General features: G+C 46.6%; 2 protein-coding genes and 1 pseudogene across 8 annotated transcripts in view; 2 read left to right on the top strand and 1 right to left on the bottom strand.

The window, feature by feature from the left end:
* LOC148328447 (uncharacterized) overlaps positions 1-17,512 on the top strand; it is a 28,870-nt pseudogene that overhangs the window by 145 nt on the left and 11,213 nt on the right. The window contains exon 2 of the transcript XR_015845631.1: positions 10,993-11,138. The product of XR_015845631.1 is annotated as an uncharacterized LOC148328447 (transcript). The remainder of the gene's footprint in view (positions 1-10,992; positions 11,139-17,512) is intronic.
* On the top strand, positions 719-1,860 carry LOC148328449 (angiogenin-like). The gene has a single exon (XM_088307129.1). The coding sequence runs from the start codon at positions 1,115-1,117 to the stop codon at positions 1,694-1,696; it is 582 nt and encodes a 193-aa protein (XP_088163255.1). The 5' UTR covers positions 719-1,114; the 3' UTR covers positions 1,697-1,860.
* ca14 (carbonic anhydrase 14) lies at positions 6,176-15,968 on the bottom strand. Of its 6 annotated transcripts, none has more exons than XM_088307225.1 (13): positions 15,799-15,968; positions 15,568-15,591; positions 13,198-13,377; positions 12,917-13,062; positions 12,113-12,208; positions 11,970-12,036; positions 11,452-11,609; positions 10,987-11,113; positions 10,352-10,375; positions 10,200-10,284; positions 10,077-10,118; positions 7,894-7,968; positions 6,176-6,873 (listed from the first exon to the last, which is right to left on the bottom strand). In XM_088307225.1, the coding sequence occupies exons 1-13, from the start codon at positions 15,857-15,859 to the stop codon at positions 6,765-6,767; spliced, it is 1,194 nt and encodes a 397-aa protein (XP_088163351.1). In that variant the 5' UTR covers positions 15,860-15,968; the 3' UTR covers positions 6,176-6,764. The 6 variants fall into 6 exon arrangements, with proteins under 6 accessions (XP_088163351.1, XP_088163352.1, XP_088163353.1 ...); XM_088307226.1 differs by having other exon boundaries at positions 7,915-7,968; positions 15,799-15,966; XM_088307227.1 differs by lacking the exon at positions 10,077-10,118 and having other exon boundaries at positions 15,799-15,967.

The following is a 17,512-nucleotide window of genomic DNA, read 5'->3' as shown; positions in this document are numbered from 1 at the left end:
CGTGTTGTCCGCATTTCAAGTCGTCCCGTTTTGCTTCGAGCCCGACGTTGGCAGGTGTGCGTGTTTTGAGGGTGCCTGAAAGTACGAGTTGATCTCGGTCAAGTCATCTTGAGAACAAATTGAGATCGCAAGACACTTTTCGACCGCCATCTTTACCTGCTTCGAGTGAGCGTTTGCGTTTACTGCGTTTGTCACCGTTCGCTCAAAAAGGAAATTGAACGAGAACGCGTGACTTTGTATCGTTGACACCTGTGGCTGGATTCTAATTTGTTCAAACGGGCAGCGTCACGTTATTGTAATTTATCAAACGATATTTACTTTACGTCGATGGGCATTGACTTTCTTACGCCAGTTGTACTTTGCAAAAAAAAAAAAAAAAAAGTCGCTTGAGCTGCTTTTATCAAGTGTGAAATGATCTCAAATTTTGTCCGCCCTCCAGCGTTCCTCCTGCCTTGCACTTTTTGCGACACGAGTCTGCAGCCGCGGTCATTGTCTAGAAAAAAAAGAATTTCTGCCAAAACAAACAAGAAAAATGAAGTCGTCGCACATTATTTCATTCAGTGGGCCGCTTCAAATCATGTGGAGGACCAGATCTGGCCCCCGGGCCTCGACTTTGACACCTGTGTTGCAACCAATCATGCAAATCTGCGTAGCCTCCAACTCCTCAAATGGCACGGTGGACCTTGAACGGCTATTTTTGGACACCGTGAAGGGATCCCGTCTCACCACGAGCGCACGTCTGCCGTGCGGACGAGCAGAGTTACGTAAGGCAGCTATGCAGGCAGCCGGCAAGCCCCGCCCCCTCACATGCCCAGACGGGAAATGTGCAACCAGAAAAGTCCCACATCTGGAGCTTGAGACTATTTGGCAGCCAAATAGAAGCTTCCGCTTTTGCTAAAAGAAGGAAGGTATGCAGATTTTGGCTTTTTGCAACGTCCTCTTCTTTTTTTTTTTTTGAGGCTTTTACGTTGAGTGGAAACGCAGACAGCCGGTGACTCGTGTGGCGCGGCGGCACGCGGCAGCAAGTTGAGACAAAGTGCCGTTTTATTGCAGGAGGCGGAGGGCTGTAAAACTCGGCAGCTTGACGTGAAAGCATTTTTTGGACTGCTGGGAAATGGCCGCCGCGGGTTTGGCGCTGGTCGTGGCCGCCTGCGTCCTGTGGGCTCACCAGACGCGCGCTCACAACGAGGCTCCCTGCCAGCGATCCAAATGGAACAACGGCTACAACACTTTTGTCAAGCGTCACATCCGCGACGGGCTGCCCGCCTCCCTGAATGCCGACGACTGGAGGAACTACATCAAGAACAACGGCGGCTGCGAGAGACCCACCCAGTCCTTCTTGGACCCCAAAGACCTGCACAGGGTGAGGGCCGTGTGCTCCAGCGGCGGCGGCAAGACCTTCAAGGACAACCTGTGCATCAGCCGCGAGCCCTTCTCCTTCGTCACGGTGAGGAGCGACCAGGGCACGTGCGGGATCCGAAACGTGGTGCGGGAAAGCAAACATCTGATCTTGGCCTGTGAGGTGCTGGAAAACCAATGCCTGCCCGTCCACTTTGAGGGAAACCCCAAAAGCGCCAAGCCCGGCAACAATGCCAGAGGATGCCGAGATCCCGACACCAAAGACCACGCCCCGAGCCTGAAGGCAACATGGCTGCTGATGTTGTCGGCCATGTTTGTTGTTGCGCATCTAATTTGACCGATGGGGCGACTCGCTCGACATTTTCAGCATTTCAACATTTGGGGACTTTTTTTCAATGACTAACTTTTCACCCACAAGTAATATCTTCTCTTATCTTAAAATGCCCAGTCTGGTCTCTTTTAAGATGAGTACAAGGAAGCAAGAATTTGGAAAAATGGTTGATGGGTATTTTTTTTCGTGTAGGGAGGGATTTTTTTGTGTGTGTGTGCGTGCGTGCGTGTGTGTGTGTTCAGTGATATGGTCTAAGGGAACATTTCTAAAACTTGTACAATAGAACCAGAAAATAATCATTCAATTGCCACCAAAATGAAAAACTTTTGTGGCTTAAGTGTGAATAAAAAAAGAGAAATTTATTTTTTATTCCTAAAAGTGTACAAGCACTTAAAGATGTAGATAAAGATTGAACCTAAATAAGTTTTCAAAGCAAACCGTTTTACAAGATAAATGTTTGAAAGGATATCACTCCCAGAACGTGAAACTAATTTACTATTAACATGTCGGTGGAATTTTACAATAACTGCTAGCGTTAGCAGCACTGGAGATGTATCTAAAAACACATTTGTGTTGTATTATATTCCACCATATGGAAAGCGTTTTGTTACAGCTCCAGCTGTTGTGTAATGTGCGTTAAAAATAAAGTTGTATTGTATGAAAAGGTTCAGTACAACTCGACTGTATAGGCAGTAATTATTTGGTGTGCCACCAGAGGGAGCCCGCGTCCCTCCAGTGCTTCGAGTGCCACACGTATCTTGTAGATCAGTTACCATAGCTACGCAATTGCACAGATCTTATACAATATGGAATTAATGTGAATAGCGTCAAGTTTTGAAAGAAAGTAAGATTTCAAAAGAATGACGTAATGGATGGCTCTGTCTGTAACCTGAACCTAAACAAATTCCTTTTGATTCGTTTTCTTCCAAAAGCAAAATCCAATTTATCAAGTTCATCCGTGACATTGACTACATGGCGTGCTTTTGCTTTTTCTGCAGTGGCAGTTGCAATGGAACATGTCAAACATGTAACAGAAGATAGTTATAAAAGCAAAGAACATATGATAGCCCGCGCTCCACTCGCACGTGACCCATCGCATCCTTGCACAAGCGCGTCCACGTTGAAGGCTTGCGTCTGAAACGTGACCGTTCCCCTCAGCGACCACAAGATGGCAGCAGAGAGGCTCTTGTAACCTGCAAGAAAGGAAGAAGGCTTCCTTCCCTGCTCTTTCCTTCGCTCGGCCTCCAAACGCCAACTTTGCACAACGTGAGCGTCTCTTAACTCATTTTCAAGCTGGCAGCCTAAAAAGTGACCTTCACAATGCTGCCTTAAAACGTAACTCAAAATACGCGTTGAGTGCAAATTTCTGAACATTAAAACGAAAATGTTTTTATGAATCGGTTTCAGCCCTCCCCCCAAAAAACCAAAACAACCAATATTGTTGTCATGCTTATTTTAATGAAGGAAAATAGAACTTTACCCCGAAGTACTTTCTAAAAACGTCAAGTAATTCATCCCATCATTAAATGCAATCAAACTTACAAACTTTCTCAAGACATGATTTAGAATGAATTGCATAAATTTGACTTTGATATGAGTCATTAGTTTAACGGAATATTATTCTTGCTCGAGTACAATTTGTGGCTACTCCGCCCACCCCGATCTGGTCACTCGGGCGGGCGTGTCCAGCGCAGGTCCTTGAGGGCCGTTTTTTTTTTTTTTTTTTTTTAAGACACCAGATTCAAACGATCACCTCATAGGCAATCTCTGAAAAAGCTCCAACAAAATAAATGGAAAACATCCTGGAACCGAATTTGGAAACCCTTTGACTTAACTATCTTGAAGTGAATACTTGCACAGCAGCTTCAGAAGTACTTTTACTTGAGTCAACTTTTTTGTGGCGACTCCACCCACTGGTGCTCCTGGCAGCCAGTCGAGGGCGTGTTGCGGGTGCAGATAAGCAGTACAACGTCGAAACTAGAAAATGGGCGCAGGAACCCCGTGGGATCTTTTGCCTTGCGACATTTTGGAAACGTTGCGTTGCGATTTATTTGAGCGGTTGACCTTACGCAGCCGAATGTGCGTGATTGCTGCTGCCATTCACTTTTTTTCTTTTTGGAAAGTTTTGCAGCTGTCCTCTCGCTGAACTTTTCATTGTGCCACCGCGCATCATTTCGATGTTGCCGCTTTGCTGTGCGCCGGCATCGCCGTCGGCTCGTTTCCCCTCATTAGCCTTCGTGTCGCGGCGATTTTTGTTCCCACGCACGCTTGCAGCGACGCCGAGGTGGTTGGCGACCGGTTTGCTCATTTAAAGCCTCATGGCGCCGAGAGCGATGCCTTGAGGCACAAGTGAGCCGGCTTACTCGTTCCTGAAGAGACGAGCTGTCGATCGGTTGCTTTGAGATACGGACGTGCGCTTGGATGGCGCCGGGCCGGCGACTCGGCTTAACTCACTCGGCCACGAGCATCACTTTGGCAAATGTTGAGCAATTCATCCAAAATGAAGCGTCCTGTCCAACTAAACGCGTAAAATAACCATCTAGCCTCAGCTAGCTAAATGCTAACATACGATGGGAGTCTCCGTTAGCACATGAGCTAACAGTTAGCATCTATTTGGTGATGTTGTTGCCCTTCTGAATGGTTAACACGACAGCAACATTGATGCTAATTTCGATTGTGTGTTCGCCTAGCGATGTTTGATCGCTAAATGCTATGTGGTTGCAACAAACACTCAACGCGTTTGTTTCATGGCTAAACTTTAATTGGGACTTGTCTGCTCGTCGTGAAGTTCTTGTGTGCGACTTGAGACAAGAAATCGTCCCGGCGGTCTGTCGCATCTGGAAAGAATTTGCGTCGTGTCCTCGTCGGACGACGAGGCGCTCTAAATTCATAATCCTGAAGGTGACCCGCGCGACCCCGATCGGCCGTACCCGACCTCTCGCGACACGCAGACGCATAAATGTGTCACACACGACTGCGGAGGAAGTCAACGTGAAGGACAATTATTGAGGAAAGGCAAGAGGAGAATAAGAGAATGAGTGGCGAGTGAGACGCGAGGTGGAAGGGCGACCGAAAAAAAGGAGCGGCGACACAATAAAAAGCGGCCGTGCACTTTTTATGAACTTGAGAAAAACACAACGAGCGACTGGACGCAAATTGAGGCGGCGACGCTGGGAACGAGCGTTTTGGTTTCTTCTCAGCTTTCGCTTTCTCCTCCCGGTCGCGTCTCGAGGAAGCGTTTGGTTGTTCAACTGCAAAAGAAGGCCGCAGCCTGCTGTTGCAAACGTGACCGAAAAAAAATGCAGCGATAACATTAAAAACAATAAACGACTGCAATCATGCGAGGTCACCAAGGAGGTTTGGTTTTCAACTTTAGAGACGTATTCTTGTGTTCATCTCAAAACTCAGCACTCGGTGGTGCAAAATATTATTGATGAGCTGATAAATATTTAATCTTCGTTTAACATGGAACCTTTTCGTCATGATGACGTCAGCCGTTGACGTGTTCCGATCTGAGAGCCTCGGCTAAATTGCTAACGTAGCCGTCGCCTTATTTTATGTCTCGATACGTTTCGATTGAAATGGAACATTTTTGTTCATCGCTGCTCTCCGTCCTCACGAAATTCCGACCAGATTTGTGTGACGTCGACAGCGCACCAAAGCCCTTCTTTGGGTTGACTCTGTGTTTCACGTTAGCGATTAGCACGCTTAGCGACTCCTTGTTCACCGCCTAGCTTAAAATGCGACTTGTTAGCGAGGTCTTTTATTTGTCACCACGGAGGAGATGATCGACGTCACGCGGCTCGTTGCTGCTGCCGTGCACGAACTTGCATATCGTACAAATAAAGTCCGAATGTAGCTTGGTGGCTAGCATTCCATTAGCGCTGAAATAAATGACTTCCGGGACTACCTTTTTTTTTTTGTTTTTGTTTTTAAATCAGTACGGTACGGTTTTGTCTGACGTGCTCAGTGAATGTGGAGCATAAACCACAGCTTTGACGATTTCGAAATCGCTCCTAAAACTGTCAATCATTCAGAATTATAACCTAACTTTTTTTTTTTTTTTAGTCACCCCAAAAGACCAGCAAGTTGCAAGCGTAATGTTTGAGATGTCGAATTACTCATTTGAGAATTTGTGGTCGAGAATGACTTCTGCAGGGCGACTTGGAATTAATGAGGACGATAATTAAAGTGCAAGTGCAAAGGGGCTTTTCAGAGAGTGAAGGGGGGGGGGGCGCTTGCGGGACAAAAGGAGTGTGAGTCATTGAGGCGCTTGAGTCATAGACGCACGCGGCCCTGCTGAGTCGCTCTTTTCTTGTTCTTTCCGATAAAAGGTGGGAATTGGATTTTCACTCACTGCTCACTTTTTATTGCTGTGACAGTAAAAAATTTGTTCATCAACAAAATGAGAACCTGTGACATGACCACATGTAGATCTGGTGCTTTAAAAAAAAAAAAAATTATGCAATGAAAGCAAAAAAGACGTACAAAGTGCTTTTTCCGTTTAATTGTGTTACGCATATTGAAAATCGAATAACAATTGAAAATGACAGACGAGTGAAGATACTTTGTGCTACACCAGAAGTCAAATTGCGTTTAAAGTTGCATGTGCCGATTGGACGTTGCGGCCTCGGGTCCAACGAACCTCGTGAGGCCTTCGCTCCCGTTTTTGCTTCAATGCTCAAATCCCAGAGCAAGCGAGCATATTCAAGAATACGTCGGCAATAGAAAAAAAAAAGACATGTCAACATTTCAGTCAGTGCAGTTTGTGCTTGAAGGCAGGATGGAGATGATGGAAAAACGGCTGAATCCGAAAGAGAGAACACCCTGTAGAAACGAACAATTGACGCATGTCAGATGTTGCGGTCGTACAACACGTTGAAAACAAAAGAGCCAGCAAAGTGACATATTTAAGTGCTTTGCGTGCAAACCGGCGACATGTTTTGCCACCGTTCATGACTTCATCCACGTTAGTTTCCTTCCCGCGTTTTCGTTCCAAAACAGTTTTTTCCAGTCATGGAGGAGTTCCAACATGTTTTTTTTTTTTTTGTCCTGGAGAGTTGCGTGTGGCTAATTAGGGCTCGCTTTGTGGACAAGATCGCTCCTCGCGCATTTCTGCTTGAGAAGTGGAGTTGAGAACCAACTCTTGTTGTTTCTCTTTTGCTTTCTCGGGCTCCTTCATCCTAAAACGGCAAAAGCAAACAAAAGCAAGTCAGCGTTCACTTCTCGGCCAGCAGAGGTCGCTCTTTGGCAAAAAATATAACGAGGTGCGCGTGCGTGTGCATGTGACGTGCAGCGTCTTATAACCAAGATTGCATGGAGAAGTTTAGTTATTAGTGGGAAAAATGAGAGGGAAACTAAGAAAGAAAAGTGGTTAGGATGCTTACACATGAAGCTGCAATTAAATCACAACAATAATAAAAAAGAGGGAGAGGTTTTGTGTAATGAGGGCAAATGGTCATGTTAAAAAAAATTCTTTTATCAGCTAAGTCAGCAAGCAATTCTTGTTAAAAAAAAAAAGGGGAAACGAAATCCCAGACGAATTGCTATGAAAAGCCCAAAAGCTTGTCGTTGATTAACTTTTGTTTTGGTGTTGCAAAGAAAAGAAAAAAAAGTCCTATAGTTTGGCCCCCAAAAGTTTGTAGAAAAACTCAAGTGACGCCTGGTTGGAGGAAGATGGAAATCTTTGAACTTGTCTGGACTCAAATCGATCATTTTATCAAATTAAACCAGATGCAAAATGTCATTTTACTTGCGAGTAAAAAACTTGATTCCGTCTAAAAACTTCTTTCTCGTCGTGGTGCATGAAAATCATCCTTCACTGAAAGCACATCAGAAAAAAAAGCGCAGCACATTTACGAGACGCGACATAAAAAAAACAGAAACCGAAAGACGAGGTGTGTGAAACGTGACGTGCCGAGCCGAGTGTTAATCGTCACTAGCGAGTGGCTAAGCAGCGGAGTTAGCTAATGGCTCGTTTGTTTGTTAGCCCTCGAGAGCGTGCTGCTGACTTTGTCTTAACAGCCGCCCTTGTTGGATTTCAAATGGCTTCGTCAACGCCCGCTGAGCGGTCCAAAAATCAGCCGGCCGACACTTGACGCCTTAATTGTTACGTCGGATTAGCCAAAGAAGATGAGTCAAAGTTGATGAGTGGTGAAAGCAAAGAGAAGTTTGAAAAAGCTTTGGAGTTGAAAAGGAATCACTTTGGGCTGCTTTTAGTCAACCTTTGCATGGGAGCTGGCCGATTATTGGAAAGGACGTCCCAGCTCGAGGTGGAGCTGTCACCAGATCACAAGAAGACACAAGCACACAAATCACAGTGAAAAAAAAATTAAAATCATGGACTCGATCAAAGAACAAAGTATTGGGATTAGTCACAACTGATTGGATTAGATTGGACTTTTGGGGTGCACGGAGATCACAACCAGGACACGATTCTCATTTTTTGGAGGGGGCGTTGAACACAAACGATTTGAAATGAGCCGCAAATCGCCACGTCATCTTTTACAAAATGTCAATCAGCTCAAAGTCGACACTTCAGCACGTCTTGTTCATTTTGACGTCTTGAGCCCAAAAGTTGAGAATTGTGTCCCGGTGCCAACATTTGTGGACGTGACCGTCAGAGTGAGTCAAAAATTATTTGCGATGACAACGGAGGAACGGTGCCATCGGGCGTTTTGACTGAAACCGCCTCGGAGTCGCCGCATCTTTTCTTTCCAGGTTGCAATTAGGCGAGCTGCTCGTAAATGTCGGCAAAGCAAAGCGGATCGGATCATCTCCGGCGCTAATCTCAGGCTCGCTTTCGCTTGTTTTTCACTTTCATGCTTAAATCCCATCAAGACGATTACATATTGACTCGATTGATTTTATTCGAGTCCAACCCAGACAAAGAATTTCACCGCGTCCGTTTCTGCTTGCTAGCTTGGCCGCTCTCCGTTTTGCGCGTAAACGTCGGCCAAACGCCCGCTATCGGAGCGGCGAAAGTAGCTTAGCCGAATGGAATGCGGCCGTCATGAGCGTGAGAGATTCCTCGTGCTGCAGCTTGGACAAGTCAAACGTCTGTTGACCGTTTTGCAACCACCTCATAAACGCAACGACTAAATAACATGCACGCCAAGAACCAAAGGGAAATAAATCACGATGATATTGTTGAGTTTCTTTTTTTTCTTCTTTTTTTGCGTCTTCAAATCAAAAATTGTGAAATTGCCTCCATGTATGGTTGACATTCGACAGGATTTGTCACGTTATCAGTCGTGCCTCGACATCCAAGTTTAATAAGACATATTAGAATTAGAATTAGAAATCCCTTTATTGTCATTGTACTCAAGTGTGCAACGAGATTAGAGGGCTCCTCTCGCCAGTGCAAAACAACAATATTCTACTTTTTGAAAAAACGTACGACTTCGTTAGCTCGGATTAAAAAAAAAAAAGGATGGAATTGTTTTTTTTGTCACATTATGGTGAAGTACAAGACAGAAAGACGGACAAATTAGTTCATCGAGATGTCTCAACTCCTCTCTCAGGTCATCAGTGCGGCGATAATCTTCGCGTGTGGATAAAGAATTTAAACAAAAATTGCCGTTAAGTCGGCTCGTCGGATTGGAAATGACGGACGATCGCGTCGCAAAAGTCGACAAAGACGCCAACGACTCCGGACCTGCCGCGCATGAGATGTAGTACTCCTCCATGCCAGCGGCGGCGCTAGTCACTACGTTCTTTCGTCTTGGCGCTCTTCCGTCCGGTCCTTCGAGGCGATGTGAAAATGAGCAACGTTCATTTAGTTCTTGAGAAATAACTTTGTTTGTCCACTTTTGGCACTTGCGGTTCTTGTCCAGTTACCTTTTTTTTTTTTTTTGCTCGCCAACAGCCAATCACAGTGCTCATGGAATCCGACAGCCCGGCCCGATTGTTGAATCGGACGGACACGCCACAACGACGACGTGGCGCTCTACACCACGCAGACTTTCCGACGTCGGACCGGTGTGTTGAGGAACTCCAGGCCTTTATATGAGTTGACGCACTGCAACATAGATGCTAATTGTATTAGCATTTGGCTAACACCCAAAAAGGTTCTTCTCTTTATTTCGTTTGGTGTTCGAGTCAACTTCAACTGGGAGTGGCTCCAAACAGCCCCGAGCCTCTTTTTGAAGAATCTGACGTGACTTGAATTGAGTCGAGTTGACGGCGACCGTATAATGCCGATATCAAGTTTGTTGGGTCAACGCGAAAAAGACGGGTTGAGCCGGCAAACTTTGAAGTGGAGTTGTTTGATCTGGCGGCAACGTTGTCCGTTTTCTGATGGCACTGATTTCAGAAGAGCGTTGAAAGACTTCTCAACACAAAAAGGTTAACAAACACGAGCGTTAATGTCAGGGATGAGCGCCACCTGTTTACCGCCACCGTTTCACGGCGAAGGAGGGCGCAAAATCTGCCGAGAGACGAGAAAGTTAAAGCCGTCGCAGCAGAACCGCCGCTGGGGCGTTTTGGGGAGCCGGCAAAAGCTTCTCACCGTACGGTCTTGACGATGAAGCGGACGACGACGGCCAGGCCGACGCAGCCGCACATGATGCCGATCACGATGGCGGTGACCTCACCTGTGGACAAGAGGGCGTGAAAAGCGCGGCGTGGGAATCGACCGCCGCCCGCCGACGTGGATCTCACCTGACGAGAGCTCCTTGCCCGACTCTGAAACAGGAAAAGACGACAAGGAGCGCTTAGTGTGGCATGCGACGGCGACGACGACGTTGCTGGCCTTCCTTCCAGCTCAATCGCTCGCCACAATGAGCACCTTACGCAAATGTTTTCTCTTTTTCGTCCCTCTTTTCCTTTCCTGCTTTTCTCAGTTGGGAAAACAAAGAAGTCAGCGTTTGGCTTTCGCAAAATCCCGTCTTTTTTTTTCCTAATCGGATCGCAAACAAACACGGCTCTTCTTGCCGGCTTTTTTTGTTTTTGTCGGTCGCCTCTCCGCTTTGCATATTTCTCAGCACATTACACTTTTTTGCCCCCATCGTCGTGCGAATTGTGCACGTGGTCCCCCCACGTTGTCGTTTTTGTTGAAAGCTGCGACGCGATCCACTTACGCAAACCGATTCTGCAAAATTGACATGAGATCAAGCTTTTGCGGTCAAGCCAGAAAAGGAAACGGTAGAAACGAAGACACGTGAGACCGTTTGGCTGCCCACTTTTTTTTTCCCGTTTTCACTGAACGCATCGCCGAGGTTTCCGATTATCGTCTGATAAGCAAAGAGTTGACGTTGCGTGGCTGCGAAACGTCCGCTCATGAGCTGATTTGTCACCTGCAGTGAAGGAGGCGAAGACGGCCCTGCGGTTGAGCGGCTGCGTGGCGCGATAGTTGTCCTGCAGCAGCATCCGCTCGGGATCTCCCGCTCGACTCGAGTACAGGATGGTCTCCATCTTCAGCAGCTGCACGGGACGCAATCGACGGAAGGTCAGTGGTTTGATGGATCGGGGCCGGCAATTTTTAGGTTTTTAGGAATAAGGCCGGAACGGTACCGAGATCGCAGCCTTAAAAATCATCATTGAAATGCAACGAACATTTTTTTTTTTAATCATTTAAATATAGCGTTGGGTTGTGAACGCTTCAGTGTCAATTTACAATGCAAAAGAAAAATTGAAAACATTTTGCAAAGATGCTGCCTGTGTATGCGATAAAAGAAAAATATTTGCAAACTGGAAATGGTTGGAATCGCTCGCTGCGGTTGTGAAGTTTGTTTGCGAGCGTACGCAGGCGTCAGCCCCACCTGAGCCTTGGAAATTTGAACCCTCTCGTGGAACAGAGTCCAGATGACGCTCTGGTAGCACGGCGGCGTCGTCAGCGAGCCGTTGTAGCGATAGTAGCGTGTCAGATCGTTGGGCAGCAGCGACTGCACGTCAAAGGCTGGGATGGACACTTTCTGGTCTATTGGTGGAAAAGAAAAAGAAAAATGCCCTTCTAATCGAGACGTTAGCCACCAGCTATTTGAAAAGAGCCCAAAACCGCCAAATAAAAAAAAAAAAAACTAAAATGCCTTCTTTATCCTCTGCAAAAGATCGATTAACGTGAGCTGAGCTTCCGTGCGTCCGTCTTGCACTGCCCCCTAGTGGCCAAGACATGCACGGCAGAGTGAGCAGGCCTCGCGGTGACGGACAAAATGTGTTTCATTCGTTTTCTGTTGGTCTTAACTGTATGTGTTCAACATTTCAACATCACAGATGAAGACGTTGCAAAGTTCGCAATTCAATTGGCGCCGAAAGAGCACATTTGTCTCGGTGGACCTACTTGCGTGTCTGATGCGGCTCAGGTAGTTGATGATGTTGTTGAAGGGCGGGTTGGTCTCCTCGCCGGTCTGCGGAACATCAAGGCCAGCAATCAGAACGGGCGTCCCGTTTGCATCAACGTGTTGAGCGCGGCTCGGACGTTACCACGATGAGAATTCCCAGCACGGCCAGGCCGTCCCTTTGCGTCATGGCGGCGGACATGTTGGGGTAGAGCTCGGAGTTGTAGTGCACCACGTGCAGCTGCACACAGGACGCAATTCGCTCACTTGCTTTTCCGTTTTCATGCCGAGGCTTGATTTGTGCGCACAAACATTTGCATGTGTGATCGCCGCCTGCTGGCCACCGAGGAAAGTGACGTTGCAGCCGACCATCATCTGTTTGCGCTCTACCTTCACCTTCTTGTGAAGTGACTTGAGTGCTTCCAGACAATAATATGATACTCTTTCTCTGATTTTTCTCTTTTTTCTTTTGCTGTAGAGTTTATAAACCATGTTGTTCGACTTCCATTTATTTTTGGTGTAATTCTACCGTCAGCCACTATATGGCAGCACACTATTTTGTCTGACACTGTAAATTTGAAAGAAGTCCATTCCAAATCTTTAAAAAAAAATATTAGGCCTCCTCACATTGTGGTATAAAGATCTGGTGTAAGACATGTCTGCCATCTACTGGTGATTGGTGATATTACAAGAAAATAAATCATGGGGCCACTCAATGTTTTGCGGACCGCCGGTTGTCTTTCCCCGGAGTAGGAAATATTTAGGTCTGGTATTTCGATATGGATTTTGCTCAATCAGGGCGGGAGTGGTCTGTAATATTTGACGTCCTAACTACCAATAGTGGAAAACTTGAAGAATCGTGTCGGGTCCTCTTTTGTAGCTTAGCATCGCTTGCCATGCCGTCGAATCAGAGAAGATGGCGATGGCGTTGTTACTGTTTGGCGCGTACCTCCGCCTCGGCGCTCTGGCCGTTGACGGTGTGTTCACTGCCTCCGGAACTCGGGCCGCCGCTGCCCCAGTGAAGGTGGAGCTGCACGGCCGAGAAGAGCCAAGGAAGGCCGCCCAGGCTCATCCAGTCGGGCAGCTCGATCACCGCTGCGTGGCCCAAAAAAAAACAAAACAACATTTTGGCACATTTTACGCCACAAGTAAGTCTCGAAAAAAACAACCGAAAACTTTGCAATGAGTCACCGGCCGAGCTGTGATTTAAAAAAGCGCTGCCATGGTTACCTGTGTGTCCATTATTGTAGAGCGTGAAGGGTTTGTTGCCGTGCTGACTGTAGCCCAGCGGGGTGAGCGGGGTCAGCCCGGGGTCATATTTAGTTTGGGTGGTCACCACGTCAACGGGAGACTGAGAGGAACCGCCGCACTCGGGGAAATGTTCCGACCACTGCGACTGACCCATCATGCCTTCATCGGGGAACAACAAAAGCTTTGTCATTCAATCTCAGCCGGGGCTTTTAAAACGCCAAAATGTGTCGACTTGTGAAGATATTTCTCATCGCTGCGTTCGATGAGTTCTTAGCACGCCCGCCGCAAACTTTCTCTTTTCTCACACATTCCAAAAGGGTGCGTGCAGTGGCAGTTCTGGTTTGGATGCCCTGTGTGAAGATCCCCCCCCCCCCCTTCACCTCCAAGTCTTGCAAGCATTCATGCTGTAAACAAGCAACAACGCTAACCACGTTGTCGTTGTGATCGTGATCATCCCCCGTTTGCGTCCCCCTCAGCACGATGACGCAACTTCAAAAATGAGCCGGCAGCACCGCCGCTCGTCGTCATGGAGGTCGCTATGGTAACCGCGCGGCGAAAATTCTCTCCCTCTACGTCGGTCCACCTTTGTGAGCACGCTGAATGCGACGGCAACAAAGCCACGCGCACGCGCTCACACACACACGCGTGTGGTGATTGACGGACGGGAAGAAGTGAGAACGGACGGCCTCCACGTTCGCCAGCCGACACGAGAGAAAATGCGTTTGTTCCTTTGTTCAAGTCACTTTCTCGTTCAACCAAGAGCGAGCGTGAGGCCTCGTCGTCACTCGGCTGCCGCTCGAGCGCACACAATAACAAAGAATCACGTGTCGTAGTCAAGCCTGAAATGCCGAAGAAGTCCGTCGCAGGAACGTGACGAGAACACATCGCGTCAGGCGTCTTCATCCTCGTCGCAAACAAAAAAACTTAAGACAAGTTTTCGGACGTCGCGATTAATCAGAAATGGAATTTTTAAAAATCAATTAAAAAAAAATTACAAATCAATATGGTCATTGTGATCGGGAAATAATTTATAATGTTTGCTTATTTTTATAATTATTTTGTAAACGTAAAAAAAAGTGTTGTTTGGATCAAGGACAAAATGCAAATGTTAAAATAGACTTGAAAAGGTTTAATTAAAAAAATATAAAAATTGAAGTTGAAAATTGAGAATTGAATCGGGGCTTGAACGAATCATCGGACTCTTTGGATTCTGGCGAGCGCGAGCAGTTGTCATCTGCCTTCGAAAACTGACGCACACAACAAAAAGCTTCTTGCTTTGTCTCACAGCAAAGTGATCATCCAAAAATAATTTGTTGCACTGAAACCCCAAATTGTCGCCTTGTAATTCACATGGATACTTTTTATTTTATTTTATTTTTTGGGCGCTTTATTTGACACTTTTTTTTTCTCCTTTTGCAATGATCGCGGTCTTGCTCATCGGTGCATTTTTATGCCAAAGAGCAAAAAAGCGTCTGGGGTCCCGCCCAAGCCAAAACCAGCTTGACTAGAAACCAGTTGGTGCCTGGTACTGGTACTGGTCTCTCGGACGCATGTAGTGCTTTGGCGCGGGCGGCCCTCCCTGAAAGCATGTGCGCCCCATTCATGCCCGCTGCGCCATTGTCCGCGGCATAGGCGTGCACCGTGTGGGTCCGCCGCACAATAAGCCGTGTGTTGATTGTGCGCGACACAATCGGCGACGCTTGGCTCCGGCCCGTCTCGCTCGCTCGCTCGCTCGCTCGTCCTGGTGCACTTGCTGCCGCTCTTTGCTTGCCTTTTTGCCCCGCACCCTTCCTCCTCGCTACCCCTTTGCAGCCCTCCATCATCTCGGTGTGACCGCTGTGCTCACGCCAGCGTGCCCAACTGGAACTAATACGCGCAGAGAGGCAAGGAGAGGGGAAACGGAGGGAGGAGAGGCGAACACGCGCACACAAAAAGCTTTCCCAATTTGCTGAAATGTTTTGGGTCGGCGGAAGATGCAATTGTTCCGTCTTATTTGATGACTTGAAACGGTCTCAGGTGAGGAACATGCGGCTTGTGGGCCGCATATGCCCCAAGCGAGCGTTTAACAAGGCCCGCCACGCCATTCTAAAAATAATGACAAGAATTGTAAACAAAAACAAAATGTCGCTCACAAATTCAAATACTGGCAAATGTAAAAAGAAAATTTAATTGCGTCTGTTAAGCAAAGTGGACCACCTCTGTTGTGTTTTAAAATTCTCATCCGGGTTTAAAAGTCAAATTTCCTCATCCAACAATTGTCTTGGTACAAAATAACGAATAACGCATCCAAGATGACACAACTGCTTTTTTTTTTCTGTCTTAAATAAGCAAAAAAACTTTGTAACTTACCGGTGTACGTCCAGCTCGTGTCCTCTGGGAACCAGAAGAGGGAGAACTCATTTCAACTTTGGTTCAAGTCACTCAACTTTCACAACAACAAAAAAAAAGTGCGTCGTCCAACCTGCTGATGCACTACAACTGTTTTACTGCACCTCAATCGACATGTTTATAAATGAAAAAAAAAAAAAAAAAAGCTCACCTCACCTCACCCAGCGTTGATTATGTAAATGAAATTCTTACCAGCAGTTGTCCAATGGAGGCCAGGCAGCAAAAGCAGCACAAAAGGAGCAACAGAGTCCATGTTCGCCCTCCTTGCGCACACACAACACAACCAAACGCACAACAGTGGACGGAGGGATGAGGAGTGACGTGAGAGAGCGAGGGGGACACAAAGGGACACCGAGTGAGAGAGCGAGCCGGCGAAGGGGGAGAGCGTCCAGCCGGGTACACCGGAACCCACCTGCCGCAGCTCCCTGGAGGAGGCAGAAGCACAGCACAGGACGGACGGACGGACGGACGGACGGACGCTGGCTTTTGGGCTCCTTGAACAGGTGACCAAGTGGCGCTCACCTAATGGAGCAAAGTCGCAAGCACAATTTCAAGTGCTCTAATAAACGACCATGCATGTTTCTGGAATGCGGGATCGAACTCGACGCCTCTCCACTGCAAGGCGGACGTGCGAACCAGTCGCTCGCTATCATTTTACATACAAGATAAAAATGTTAAAAAATTGCCCGTGTGTATTGTTGTATTTGTCTCCATGTGTTGCTGCACTGTTGGTGTTCAAATAGCCTTCCGTTTTGCCAGCCAATCGCAGGGCACATAAAGACGAGCAACCATTCACACTCAGTCACACCCCGGGACAATTTAGCGCGCTCCGTTGCTTCTTATACCGAAGCTAACTGTTAGCATTGCATTTTGCATTTTTGCTTTCTTCGCATTAAGCCAAAGGTCCCGTTTTCAGTCTACAACGTGGAATTCTTTGTTTTCTGTTTAGTTTGGCCGTTCATTTCTACTGGGTGTTGCGTAATCATTCAAGTTGGGTCGAGTTGTTCACGACGGCGTCTTGTCAAATTTATGCAACACATTTCTGTTCACTTTACAGGTGAAAGAAAAAAAAAAACGGGGAACTTGTATAATGGAGGCCGTGTTCGACGTTTCTGTTTGACGAGGCTTCGGTTGGAGGTAAGGAAATTGTGCAAACTTTTCATAATGTCATCCGGTTGTCAATTGAGGAATTATCCAAAAATAATCGCATTTGGAGTTTTATAATTTATTTTAAATTATACATTTAAAAATTTATTTTGAGTTTTGTTTTACACTGACAAGCTCTTGACAAGTGTATGACATGTTAAGAATTTTTCATGATGAAAAAAAATGATTACATTTTCATGTTTTTCCCTCTGCATTCACCCAATATTTTTTATATCGTTTTCTATGTCCAGTTTACGATAACCACGCAAAAGTGATTAAAAAAAATATTGAACACACAAACAGAATTTGCAAGAATAGATCTTTGTCATTGACACACCGGTGCTATTTATATTTGTACAAATCTTGAAAGCCGTTATCTTCTTGCATAAACTCGCGTGGACGTGTGTGCTTGCTTGTCTTGAGCGTGCTTCTGCTCACTTGGCAAACAAAAGGCAGCCACTCCGCTCAGTGGCCATGTCGCTCTTCGCCACTAGGGGGAGCCCTCACCACGTGACACAATACTCGCGTTCATTTTCGTCCTCTTTCAAATGTCGTTGCATTCACTTTGGAAATGGCTCAACATTCTGCCACACTGCGCCAATCGGAAATAGCGTGACGTGGTTTCTTGTTTTTTTTTGGTTTTTTTGTATTCTTATAAAATATCACGTGAGGATTGCTCCAAAGACAAACTGCCTCTTTCAAACAAATGATCGACAACGGCTGAAATCATTCATGCCGTCACGTGTGTTGCCGTCACGCC

The sequence above is a fragment of the Idiotropiscis lumnitzeri genome, chromosome 10 (assembly GCF_059441095.1).
Source record: "Idiotropiscis lumnitzeri isolate Australia: NSW breed Sydney's pygmy pipehorse chromosome 10, RoL_Ilum_1.0, whole genome shotgun sequence".
NCBI lineage: Eukaryota > Metazoa > Chordata > Actinopteri > Syngnathiformes > Syngnathidae > Idiotropiscis > Idiotropiscis lumnitzeri.
This window is presented reverse-complemented; position numbering and strand designations above follow the sequence as displayed.

Bases quoted from the DNA above. Each gene is read 5' to 3' on its own strand.
- LOC148328449 (XM_088307129.1), top strand. From the start codon at position 1,115: ATGGCCGCCGCGGGTTTGGCGCTGGTCGTGGCCGCCTGCGTCCTGTGG.
- ca14 (XM_088307225.1), bottom strand. From the start codon at position 15,859: ATGGACTCTGTTGCTCCTTTTGTGCTGCTTTTGCTGCCTGGCCTCCAT. The intron at 11,610-11,969 runs GTAGGTCCACCG...TTCCACCAATAG, and splicing joins GAGCCGCATCAGACACGCAA to ACCAGAAAGTGTCCATCCCA. The intron at 11,114-11,451 runs GTGGGGCTGACG...CGTCCCGTGCAG, and splicing joins TTCAAATTTCCAAGGCTCAG to CTGCTGAAGATGGAGACCAT.